Here is a 13776-nt window from a genome sequence, read left to right on the forward strand (position 1 = left end):
GTATTCAAATATTAAATCCTCGCATCAATGTACCATTTAATCTATGTCATCACTCAAAAATGCCCTACCTGTGAAGTTTTAAACCCCAAAAGCACGCCCCCTTTAACCACAGTGTTTTTCTTCTGGCTTTCTGGCTTCCTTACTTCCCATACACTTTCTGTCCAACCTTGTTACTATCTCTAATGCTTAACTTCTCCTTATGTTCTGAGTTTGTTGACCAAGTCTAGATTTTACATCATTACAGAGTTTCACATCCATAGGGAATCATTTAATTTTTTTTAAATTTTTGATCCTTTTTTATCAACATGATCAGTGTACCCACCTTCTGTCCGGTAACTATTGGTTTGTTCTCTATAGTTAAGGGTCTGTTTCTTGGTATATCTCTCCCTCTTTTTTTTTTCATCCTTTTGCTTGTTTTGTTTTGTTTCTTAAATTTCACACAAGTGAGATCATATGGTATTTATCTTTCTCTGACTTATTTCACTTAGCACCATACTCTCTAGCTCCATCTCTATCATTCCAAGTGGCAAGACTTCATTCCTTTTTAATGGCTGAATATAATTTCATTATACATACATATATCACATCTCCTTTATTCATCTGTTAGTGAGCATTTGGGCAGCTTCCAGAGTTTCGCTATTGTAAATAATGCTGCAGTAAATATAGGGGTGCGTGTTTTCCTCTGAGTTAGTGTTTTTGTATTTCTGGAGTAAACATCCAGTAGTGTTGGATCCTAAAGCAGTTCTATTTTATATTTTGTGAGGAGCCTCCATACTGTATTCAACAGTGGTTGTACCAGTTTGCATTCCCACCAACAGTGCACAAGGGTTCCTTTCTCTCCACATCCTTGCCAACACCTGTTGTTTCTTTTGTTTTTGATTTTAGTCATTTTGACAGGTATGAGATGATTATTTCCTTGTAGTTTTGATTTGCATTTCCCTGATGATCAGCAATGCTGAGTATAGATTTTATATCCTTCATTAAAGAGCTCCCCATCCACAGAGAATCATTTTATATATATATATATATATATATATATATATATATATATATATATTTTTTTTTTTTTTTTTTTTTTTTGCTGGTACCCTTAAATATCTTTGTCCTTATGTTTGTCTATTGCATGGAACCTAAAAACCTCCAACACAGACTTACCCAATCATTGGTCTGTTAAGTGTTACATGGGGAGGGGGAAAAAAAAATCACACAGACTTTAGGTTCTATAATAAAGCTTTAGTAATCAAGACAGTATGGTATTGGCACAAAACAGGCACATAAATCCATGGCACACTAACAGTAATTTAGAAATGAGCAAACAATTATATGGTCAATTAAGTAGAAAACAATATACAATAGGAAAAAGGCCATCTCCTCAAAAAATGGTGCTGGGAAAACTAGTCAGGTATATGCAAAAGAATGATACCAGGCCACTTTCTTATACCATACACACAAATAAATTCAAAATACATTAAAGACCTAAACGTGAGACCTGAAACCATAAATCTTAGAAGACAGCATAGACAGTAAGGTCTATAACATTGGCCATAGGTAGCAACATTTTTCTAGATGTCTCCTGAGGGAAGAAAATTAAAAGCAAAAATAAACTAATGGGGCTACATCAAAATAAAAAGTTTCTGCAAAGCAAAAGAAACAATCAACAAAAGACAACCTACTGAATAGGGGAAAAAATTTTGCAAATGACATAAACAATAAAAGGTTAGTATCTAAAATATATAAAGAACTTATACAAGCCAACACCCAAAAATAAATAATCAAATTAAAAATGGGCAGAAGACATGAACAGACATTTCTCTGAAGAAGACACAGAGATGGCCAACACTTGATGCTAAGCATCACCACATGCAGAACAAAACTGGGCCATTTCCTTACATCATACACAAAAGTAGACTCAAAATGGATGAATGCCCTAAATGTAAGACAGGAATCCATCAAAATCCCAGAGAACACAGGCAGCAATCTCTGTGACCTCAGCCACAGCAACTTCTTGCTAGACACATCTTCAAAGGTAAGGGAAACAAAGGCAAAAATGAACTATCAGGACTTCATCAAGATAAAAAGCTTTTGCACAGCAAAGGAAAACAGTTGACAAAACCAAAAGACAACCAACAAAATGGGAGAAGATATTTGCAAATGTCTTATCAGATAAAAAGGCTAGTGTCCAAAATCTATAAAGAACTTATCAAAATCAACACCCAAAAAACAATCCAGTCATGAAATGGGCAGAAGACACAAACAGACATTTCTCCAAAGCCATACAATGGCCAACAGATACATGAAAAAATGTTCAACATCACCTGGCATCAAGGAAATACAAATCAAAACCACAATGAGATACCACCTCACACCAGTCAGAATGGCTAAAATTAACAAGTCAGGAAATGACAGATGTTGGTGAGGATGCAGAGAAACAGAAACCCTCTACAATGCTGGTGTTGGAGGTTCCTCAAAATGTTGAAAATAGAGCTACCTCACGACTGAGCAATTGCACTACTAGGTATTTACCCCAAAGATAGAAATATAGTGATTCAAAGGGGGCACCAGCACCCCAATGCTTATAGTAGCAATGTCTATAGTAGCCAAACTATGTGAAGAGCCCAGATATCCATCAAGAGATAAACGAATAAAGATGTGGTGTGTAATACAAACACACACACACACACACACACACACACTGGAATTATTACTCAGCCATCCAAAAATTGAACTCTTGCCATTTGCAATGACGTGGATGGAACCAGAGTGTATTATGCTAAGTAAAATAAGTCAATCAGAGAAAGATAATTATCATATGATCTCACTCATGTGAATTTAAGAAACGTAACAGAGGAGCATAGGGGAAGACAGGATAAAATAAAATAAGATGAAATCAAAGAGGGAGATAAACCATGAGAGACTCTTAACCATAGGAAAGAGATTGAGAGTTGCCGGAGGGGAGGAGGTAGTGGGATGGTGTAACTGGGTGATAGACATTAAGGAATGCATGTGATGTAATGAGCATTAGGTATTATATAATACTGACAGGGATGCCTGGGTGGTTCAGTGGTTGAGCGTCTGCCTTTGCTCAGGGCGTGATCCCGGGGTTCTGGGATCAAGTCCCACATCAGGCTCCTCACAGGGAGCCTGCTTCTTTCTCTGTGTCTCATGAATAAATAAATAAATCCTTAAAAAAAAAAAAAACTGAGAAATCACTGACTTCTACCTCTGAAATGAACAATATATCATATGGTAATTAATTGAATTTAGATAAAAAATAAAAATAATAAATATATAAATATGAATTTAGATGAAAAAAAAAAAGATGCTCAGCACCACCGATCATCAGGGAAATGCAAATCAAAACTACAAGGATACAATCACCTCACATCTGTCAGAATGGCTAAAATCAAAAACACAAGAAATGACAGGTACTGGCAAGGACACGGAGAAAAAGGGACCCTTGTGCACTGTTAGTGGGAATGCAAACTGGTATAGTCACTGTGGAAAACAGTATGGAGGTTCCTCACAAAATTAAAAATACAACTGCCCTAGAATCCAATAATTATACTGCTGGATATTTGCTCAAAAAATACAAAAACATCAACTCGGAGGAATACATGTACCCTTATGTTCATTGCAACATTATTTACAAAACCCAAACTATGTAAGTGACCCAAGTGCCTACTGAGAGATGAATACAGAAATGGTATAGGTATCTACAATGGAATATTACCATAAAAGAGGAATGAAAGCTTGTCATCTGCAACGACATGGATGGAGCTAGAGAATATAATGTTAAGTGAATTAAGTCAGAGAACGATAAATATCATATGATCTCACCTGTGTGGAATTTAAGAAACAAAACAAACAAGCAAAGGGGAAAAAGAGAGAGAGGGAGAGATAAACCAAGAAACAGACCCTTAACTACAGAAAACAAACTGATGGTTACCAGAGGGGAGGTAGGTGGGAGAATGGGTGAAATAGGTGATGGGGTTTAAGGAGTGCCTGTGTTGTGATAAGCATTGGGTGATGTACAGAATTGCTGAGTTGCTACACTATACACCTGAAACTAATACTACACTATGTTTACTGGAATTAAAAAAAAAAAAAGCACACAAACATACAAACTGTTAGGACTTCAAAATTTATGATATTTAGTGTCAGCAGAGACTTTGATACTTTAAGTAATGTGTCTCCAGGTATTTATTCCATTAGTCCCCAGTGCTTATTAAAAAGGAATATTCAGCTATATACAGCTGAGTAAATATTTATACCATAGAAAATATCCAACCATTATTTTGGTAGATGAAGATTTATTGGTGTCTTTGTGACAGATTAAACTCCAAAGCAATTAACACATTACAGTAGGACTCCATATTTTAATTTTTAAAAAAGATTTTGTATATTGAGATAGAGAAAAAGAGAGCACCCACATGCACATGAGAGAGCCTGAGAGAACAAGTGGGAGGCTGAGGCAGAGGCAGAGGAAGAAGGAAACTCTCTGATGAGCAGGGAACCTGATGCAGGGCTTGATCCCAGGAGCCTGGGATCATGACTGAGCAGAAGACAGAAACCCAGCTGACTGAGCCACCTAGATACCCCCAGTATGACTCTGTATTTTAAAATAATAAATGTAAGTCTGAATTAAAAAAATTATAGACCAAGAAAATACCAAGATGTTACAGTGATTTTTCTGGGAAGTGGCAGGGTTATAGGTAGTTTGTCTTTGTTTACGTGTATTTTGTAATATTTTATTTGGTTGAAATTTAATAATATCTGTCCAGATTGGATGCTGGGTATAAACATTGTGAGATGGGGGTGCTTGGCTGGCTCAGTTAGTTGGTAGAGCATGTGACTCTTGAGCTCAGGGTCATGAGTCCAAGCCCCGTGTTGGGTGTACTTAAAAAAAAAAAAAAAAAAAAGATATTACTTAAAGAATAAAAAATCCTAAAAAAGAAAATAAAAAAAGAACGAAAGAATATAAACATTGTGAGATGGCTACTATAGGTGCTTTGTTGCTGCTCCTCTACAAACTGGATATACCCCTCAACCTAAGTTCCACCAAGAATTATGGGGTAAGCAGAAAAACTCCAGGTTAAGGACAAGATCCTAGGTGTGGCCTGGAAGTACCCTCTCTCTAGCATCTTTGAATTTCCTTCACTTCTCAGGCCAGTAATGTCACCCAAGATCAATGTGATGTATCTTTTTTGCTTTGCCACCTGGGCTCCTCACTGTTCCTGGAAAGATCACAAAGCAGGACCAGCAATAGTATAGAAAGGTCTAATTTTTTCCTACCATGGCTACCAGCAACTCCTGTCAATTCTTTTACTTAGTACATTTCCTCTCCCACCCCAGCTCAGTGACTGTTTCAATCCATTAATGCCTTCAGAGACGCAGGGTCTTGGGTCGTCGGAATGTAGGTGACATATGGATCTTCTTTTTTTTTTGTGACTGTACATGCCTTTCAGCACCGCTTTCTTAGCTTTCAAAGCCTTTGCTTTGGCTTCGGCTTTGGGAGGGGCAGGGGCTTCCTTCTTCGGCTTCAGTGCCATCTTCATGAAAGGGCTACACATTGGCTCTTAATCATGAGAGATATATGGTGGTGATGTTTTCATTAAGAGGGACTCCAAAGGAGGTACAAAGGGAATACCAACAAGGGTGGGTGGATAGGTTGGTCTTGAACAAAGAATAAACTCATTTCCAGTAAGAAGGTAAAGTACGGTTTTTCTTTTCTGTAAGAGGGGAAGACTATGGATGAGTTGGTATCAGGGAGGAAATTAAAAGAGTTTCTCCCTTTTAACCTCATTTATTAAGAAATCAAGATTGCTTGCTGAGAGTCAGGAGCTTTGAGGAGCTTGACAACATTAATGGATTGAAACAGAAGAGTGCCCCCGGGAGAAACAAGCTTGATCACTATGCCATCATTAAGTTCCCCCGACTACTGAGTCAGGCATGAAGAAAATAGAAGACAACAACACACTTGTGTTCATTGTGGATGTCAAGGCCAATAAGCACCAGATCAAACAGGCTGTGATGAAGCTCTATGACATTGATGTGGCCAAGGTCAACACCTTGATCAGGCCTGATGGAGAGAAGAAAGCGTATGTTCGACTGGCTTCCGACTATTGCTTTGGATGTTGCCAACAAAATTGGGATCATCTAAACTGAGTCCAGCTGGCTATAAATTTAAATATAAATTTTTTCACCATAAAAAAAAAATAAGTCAATGTGCAGCCACCATCCTGCCAACTAATTTCTAGTTTTCATTTCACATCCAAACCACATACATACCGCGAACCACTTTTCATTCCTATTATAATCGGAGTTCCTTATTTATTTTTTAAAGTTTTTATTCAAATTTCAATTAGATGGGATGCCTGGGTGGCTCAGTGGTTTAGCATCAGCCTTCGGCCCAGGATGTGATCCTGGAGTCCTGGGATCGAATCCCATATAGGGCTCCCTGCATGGAGCCTGCTTCCCCTCTGCCTGTGTCTCTCTTTCTCATGTGTCTCTCATGAATAAATAAAATCTTTACAAAAAAAAAAAAAAAAAAAAAAAAAGCACAAAAAAATTTCCAATTAGTTAAGATAGAATCTAATGTTAGCTCAGGTGTACAATATAATATGAGTTCTGCCAGACCAAACCCCAGTGAAGCTACTAGAAGGGCTTAAAGGACTTCTTAACTGTAAAATTCAACAGACATTTTTCTTGTTCCAGACCTAATAAATCCTTGACACTCTCTATTCCTTTGGCTTCTTGGGTCTTAAATTCTTCTGCCTCTCTGCATAGCTTTCTAGCCACTCTTTTCATTATGGGCTCCTCTTTCCCTGCCTGTCACTTAAGTGTTTAATGTTGCCCAAAGTCACTTCCCTAGATTATCTCACCTATTCTGAGATTTAAATTACTACCAGTATGCTGATGAATCTCAAATTAGTAGTTCTAGCCCAGATACTGAGACTTGTATGTTCAGATAACTCTCTAGATGTTATAGAAGTATCTTGGCTTTATTTCTATCTTCCACCAGAAAACTGAGTAATTCTGTTGAGTTTCCTATAAATTGGTAAAGTTCTGTAAAGAGTAAACCAAGAACTTACCTTAAACTTTATTTTTGGCTTTTGTGTTTCTGTAGAGGCCCCTCCTTTTTCTGCTTCCTCTTCCCCATCAGAATCACTATGAGAATCTGATGATTTAGACTCTTCTAGGGTACCAACTGACTTTTCATTGACCTTACTAGAAAGCAGATCGCCAGAGTGTGGAATGAAATCATCAGGTTTTTCCCATCTGGATTCTATTCAACACATTTTAATAGTCATGTTATTTAGTTACCAATTCTATTTAGAAGTAATTGTCAATAGAACACTCCCTGTCACTTACAAATGTATTATTTTTTAACTCCCCCCCCCCAATATATTAAGCAATGATACTATATCTATTTCACACTATCACTTGACAAAAAAAATGATAAATAAGAGTTCCCAAAGCTCTTGCTCTTTTATCTTTTAGAGGTTGATTTCAATCTGGATTCCAGATGATTAAACTACAGCCCCAATGGAAAGAGACCTAAGAACTGGGCAATACCATCAAATGACTCTCACACTTTATCTGACACCAAAATCAGGAAACATGCTAATGAAACAGATCCTGGAATTTAGTTATCACAAAGATTTCCTGGGATCCTCAAAGAGTGAGATTATACTGTGAATCACCTGAATGAATAGAGATTGTCATTTTTATGCTAGGAAAAAAAATAATCTCCATTGAACTCTACTGCCATCCAGTGGTTTACTGGGCTTTTAGTGAAATGATAGCATTTCTAATTCTCTTGCAGTTATTCTCTATTTTTAGTGTAATAAAAGGGAGAGGGATTCTAAGCTTTACTGTCCAACTCAGAGAGTCTTAAGAGTGAAAGACTTAATTAATAATTACACTTGTCTACTGATGAACTGAAACTGAGAGCAAATCAATTCATATGGTTTCTTATTCCAATTTTAGTACATGTGCTGCCGAAGCGAGCACTGTATGGTTTCTTATTAAAAGAGGATGCTTTCCAGGGCACCTGGCTGGCTCAATCAGTGGAACATGCGACTCTTGGTCCCAGTATTGTAAGTTTGAGCCCCATACTGGGTGTAGAGATTACTTAAAAAATAAAATCTTAAAAAAAAGATAAGAAGGTGCTTTCCAACATTATTTCACATAAGCAACAAAAACTTTCAGGAAAAAATTTATTAAGCACCCACTACATATCCAATACTGTTGTGGAGCTTTAGAGACACCTGACCTTCATGACCCAATTGGATCATCTCAATCGCCTAAGACCAAGTATAAGTTCAGTGACTTGCCCACCTTCATAGAGCTAGTAAGGGAAGATGCTATGCATTGAGCTCAGATCCCACTCTCCACCTAATATTATATCACTGTATTGTTTTATCTTTAAAAAGATTCAGTACCTCAATTTTACTTAGCTAGAACCATTACTATCGTTGGGCAGGCTAGGTATCTATTTGGATACCTATTAGAGGTCTAGGTAAGAGAACCTTTTCCTCCTAAAAGATTTAATGCTATGGGTTTAGATAGTAGAAATTTAATAAATAAATAAAGCTTCCCAAAGTTATATTGATACAATATGTATTTTGGTAAATTTAATTGTAGTAAAAACTAATACAATTACTTGCTAAATCCATTTTATAAAACTAAATTTGAAAAACTTTGATAATAAAGTAACAATAGTTAGACATGTTTTATATTGACATATAACTAAAACATTATTAGATTAATAAATCTGAAAATTTGACAATCTTAGTCACTGCTAAAATAACTTCAGTTTTGTTTTAGTGGCTAAAATAACTTGTTTTATTTTAGAAAATGAAAAGGCAAGTTGAGTTAGGTGATTTCTAAGACATCTTTCAAGGTAGTGATTATATTTCTACAATAATCATGATAAAAGTAATAATGATAGAAAAAGTAAAAATGATTTTTAATATTTGTGAAGTATCAATTGAGAATGAGCAGCACATTAACTCTATATGAAAATCTTCCCTTTTCATTGTATTGTTTTTAAATGACAAATTAATACACACACGCTATAGATATTATGTTGATCACTATGATAAAAATTCCTAAGTCCCCTTCATCAGTAGGCTAATTAGCAGTTCCAGGTACAATTTTATATAGTTAGGATACTCAAAGATAATACTTACCTCCTGTTTCTGTATTATAATAGTAGGTATAACCATCTTCGCTTACACCTTCTACCCAAACAGTCTTTGCTGCTGTCTAATGGGAGGAAAAAACCAGCATAAACTGAAGATAATGATGTAGTTACTCTATATTAAGTAACTAAGGCAGAGAGCTACCTTTCCTCACCCTTTTACATCTGGGAGTTAGGGGTGACAGTACTGATTATGGCCAGGAAGCCTGGTTTGGGTTAATCATGAGACAACCCACTTTCAGAGAGGAAATGTCTCATCTCGGAAAGACAGGAACATGCTTTGCAGATGGACAGGGACATCTGAATGGCAACTGACTATAAATCAACTGATAGTATTTGTCCTGCATGGAGTTTTTAGGTAGACATCACTTTTACACCTCCACATAGCCTTCTCACCAAAGAATTCTAGGAAGAAAGGAATAAAGTGCCTGCAGGGAGGCTTATTTGGAAATAAATCTGCTTAACAAAACTCTTTTATAAAAATCCCAGAAACCAATCAACTTAAACCAAAGACACTATCAACGTGCCTCAGTTACCTTTTTTAAGTTTCCTTGAAATCCTTCAGGTCTCTCCCACTGGGATGCTTAAAACAAAGTTGATTGCATTAATACAATTTTTTTCACTTAAAAAGAAAAACTTCTCAAAAACTTTAACTTGGTAAAAATTTACAAGACATTCAATGTGTACAAAACACTACAGGCCTGTAAGTTAAACATGTAATTGGAAAAAAGGGCGCCTCACTGGCTCAGTGGTTGAGCATCTGCCTTTGGATCAGGTTGTCATCCTCAAGGTCCTAGGACTGAGTCCCGCATTGGGCCCCTGCAGAGAGACTGCTTCTCCCTCTGCCTGTGTCTCTGCCTCTCTCTCTGTTTCATGAATAAAAAAGAAAAAATAAAAATAAAAAAGAAACAACATATATCCCAGGGTCAGGGCATAGGGAGAGAACCCTAAGCAGACATACCAGGGAGAGTGTAGCCTGGCATGGGGCTTGATCTTGATCCCATGACTCATGGGATGATGACCTTTGCCAAAACCAAGAATCGAATACTCAACTGACTGAGCCATCCATGTGCTCCCCAGGCTTGAAAAGTTTTTAAAAATTATTTACTTATTTATTTTTTGGTAGTCTCTACACTCAACATGGGGTTCAAACTCATGACGCCAAGACTAAGAGGCATGTGCTTTTCCGACTGAGCTAGCCTGGTACCTCAGGCTTGATAAGTTTTGAAGAAATGAAATGACTACTTGACATCTTGGGGAGGGGAGAGTGAGAAATAGAATGAATGACTCAAGAGAAGCAAGATAAAAGATCCAAGAATTAAAAACAAGGACAGCTGATCCTTGAACAACATGGGTTTGGACTGTGTTAAGTCCACCTATAAGCAGATTTTTTTCAATAGATCTACTGGAAATTTTTTTTAGAGATTTGTGAGTTTGAAAAAACTCACAGATGAACATGTGGTCTAGAAATACCCAAGAAATTAAGAAAAAGGTATTACTATGAAAATATAGTAATATAATACATATAACACACAAAATATGTGTCAAACAACTGTTTATGTTACCTGTAAGACTTCCAATCAACAGTAGGCTATTAGTAGTTAAGTTTTTAGGGAGTCGAGATATAAAGTACCATATGATCCCGTAATTTTGCTATGGGCATATACTCAAAGAAAATGAAAACACTAACTTGAAAAAGATAAATTCACCCCTGTTTATTGCAGTATAATTTATAATATATAATACAGAAGCAACCCAAGTGCTCATTGATAGATGGATAAAAATGTGAGATACATATATTTCTCTCTCTCTCTCTCTCTCTCTCACACACACACATTACTCAGCCATGAAAAAGAAAATCTTGCCATTTCTGACAGCATGAATGAACCTAGAGATTCAATGCTAAGTGATAAGATCAAACAGAGAAAGACAAATGCCAAATGATTTCACTTACATGTATAGTCTAAAAAACAAAACAAAAAAACCAGACTCTTAAATATTAAGAACTGGTAGTTGCCAGAAGGGAGGTGGATAGGGGGACAGGTGAAATAGGTGAAGGGGATAAACAGTTTCAAACTTCTAGTTATAAAATAAATAAGCCATGGAGATGAAGAAAAGGACAGTAGAGTCAATACAACTGCAATAACACCGTATGGTGATTACATCTGTGAGCAGGGATTAATGTACAGAATTGTCACATCACTGTATTGTACACCTAAAACTACTATAACACTGTATGTCAACTATATTTTTTTAAAAAGTTACAAGCAGATTTTTGACTGCATGGGGTAGGGAAGGGTCAGTGCCTCTAACATCTGTGCTGTCCAAGGGTTTTGCTGAGAGCAAGGGTATATGCAGTAGGATAGTGAAAAAGGAAGCAAGTAATAGGAATTAGAGGGGAGAAATACATATTAAGAGCTTTTAAAAATCTTTTTTAAGAAATATTTTTTTATTTTAGAAAGAGGAAAGAAGAGAGAGTGCCTGGGAGAGGGTGGGAGAGGGGACAGAGGGAATGGGAAAAAGAGAATCTCAAGCGGACTCCACGCTGAGCCAGGAGCCCAACGTGGGGCTCCATCCTATGACCCCGAGATCATGACCTGAGCCGAAATCAAGAATTGGATGCTTAACTGACTGAATCTTCCAGATGCCCCATTAATAAATAGTGTCTATGTAAATTTGAGAAAGAGACTTATGATCCTTAGCATATAATCATTTGTGGTTCACTGCTAAACTAACATGCACTTCCCTTAAGGCTCAGTGCAAACTGAGTGATTACTATTTCTCTGTAGTCCAAAACTGACTGTGATTCTAAAAATCCTAACAGTTATAGTAATATTTATAGCCCATGGTTTTCTTCATGATTAACTTTGATCTCATTTCCTATCATTCTGATCATTCTTAACTTTTTTCCTGGCTTTTCTTCTATTTGTTCAATATATGTACTACCTACCCTTTATACTTGTCTTCTTTCTCCTTGTGTTCTCATATACTCCTAAAAGTTATTATTTACATTTCTAGACTCAACTTATCTCCCTAATTCCAGGCTCTAATCAGCTACTGAAAACTTCCACATGAATGTTCTAGGAGTACCTCAACCTCAACATACCAAAACCTGAATTCATTATTGTCCCACTTTAATTTACTCTATCTCTGTATTCCATACCTCAGTAAATGGCACTATCGTCCTCCTAACCCTCTTTGACAAAGCCCCAATCTATTTTTCCAGCCTCTTTCTTCTGCTATGACATCTTCAAAGAACTATATATTTTACCTCCATCAGATGACTATTTTCTAAACTTTCAAACTTTTTAAGGCTTCATATTGTTCCACCTGTTTGGAATGCTTGCTTTACCCTCATAACAACCCGCTATAATTTTTTTCAATTAAGTATCTATTAAATGTCCAGGCACTGTGTTTGGTGCTAGGGATACAAATGGTGAATTAAGATGGCATCATTCTTTATGCTCTCCTCTTAATGTATTGGTTAGTTCAAAAGTAATTACTGTGATAATCTCTCAGATCCACATATTTACAATTAATAACTGACCATTCTAAGTTCCTAAACAATCTTACTTACATCTCTGTTATAGCACTTTAAAGTTCCTCTTTGTATCACGCTTACTTCTGACCTTAAATTTTCTATTTCTGGAAAGCAAGATGCTACATAAATGAATAATGTATTTACTAATCTCAGAATTTATATGAAAAAATCCCTAATACATTTAGTTTTAAAGGAAAACAAAAAGATGCTTTTGATATTCCTACTGGAAAACACCATTGCGTATTTTATTAGAAAGTGATATCCAAAACATAAATAGGAGTCAGTGGGTTCTTTACTATAAGATAGCTACACAAAAAAGAAAATGGTTCTGGTTCCCAATCTGCTTTTGGATAGAAAATCTCTCCAACATAATATTTTCTTTTAATAACCCCCTGCAATTTGTAAAACAGATCTGAAATGCCTTATTTTTCTGTAAAATTCTTCATTTCCATAGCTCATACTTTTAGAAGATTTTATTGAGAAAATATAAAGCTTTAACTTATTTGTAAGGAACCTATTTATTTTTTTTTTTTTTAAGAATTTTTTATTTGTGAGAGAGAGAGGAAGCAAGAGCATGAGCAGGGTGGGTGGAGGCAGAGCAAGAAGGAGAAGCAGACTCCCCATTAAGCAGGGAGCCTGATGCGGAACTGTGGGGCTCAATCCCAGGACCCTGAGATCATAACCCAAGCCGAAGGCTTAACCGACTGAGCCATCCAGGCACCGCATAAGGAACCCATTCTTAACGCTTTAACTAAGTATGACGCTGAGTCATTTTAAGAAGGGACCTTTTATTTATTTTTATTTTTTTAATTTATTTATGATAGAGAGAGAGACAGACAGACACAGGCAGAGGGAAAGCAGGCTCCATGCTGGGAGCCCGATGCGGGACTCGATCCCGGGACTCCAGGATCGTGCCCTGGGCCAAAGACAGGCGCTAAACCGTTGAGCCATCCAGGGATCCCCAAGATCTTTTAAAGGGCACCTAACTTTTTTACAATTGTGTCTAAGATATACAGTCAGTTTTTCATTG

General features: G+C 36.6%; 1 protein-coding gene across 2 annotated transcripts in view; it reads right to left on the minus strand.

The window, feature by feature from the left end:
- WBP4 (WW domain binding protein 4) overlaps positions 1 to 13776 on the minus strand; it is a 60232-nt gene that overhangs the window by 38642 nt on the left and 7814 nt on the right. For both annotated transcript variants that reach the window (XM_026009620.2, XM_026009619.2), the window contains exons 6-8: positions 9742 to 9788; positions 9195 to 9270; positions 7092 to 7285 (exon numbers count right to left, since the gene is read on the minus strand). In XM_026009620.2, coding sequence (XP_025865405.2) covers positions 7092 to 7285; positions 9195 to 9270; positions 9742 to 9788 — 317 coding nt within the window. The remainder of the gene's footprint in view (positions 1 to 7091; positions 7286 to 9194; positions 9271 to 9741; positions 9789 to 13776) is intronic.

The sequence above is a fragment of the Vulpes vulpes genome, chromosome 6, assembly GCF_048418805.1.
Source record: "Vulpes vulpes isolate BD-2025 chromosome 6, VulVul3, whole genome shotgun sequence".
NCBI classification, from domain to species: Eukaryota; Metazoa; Chordata; class Mammalia; order Carnivora; family Canidae; genus Vulpes; species Vulpes vulpes.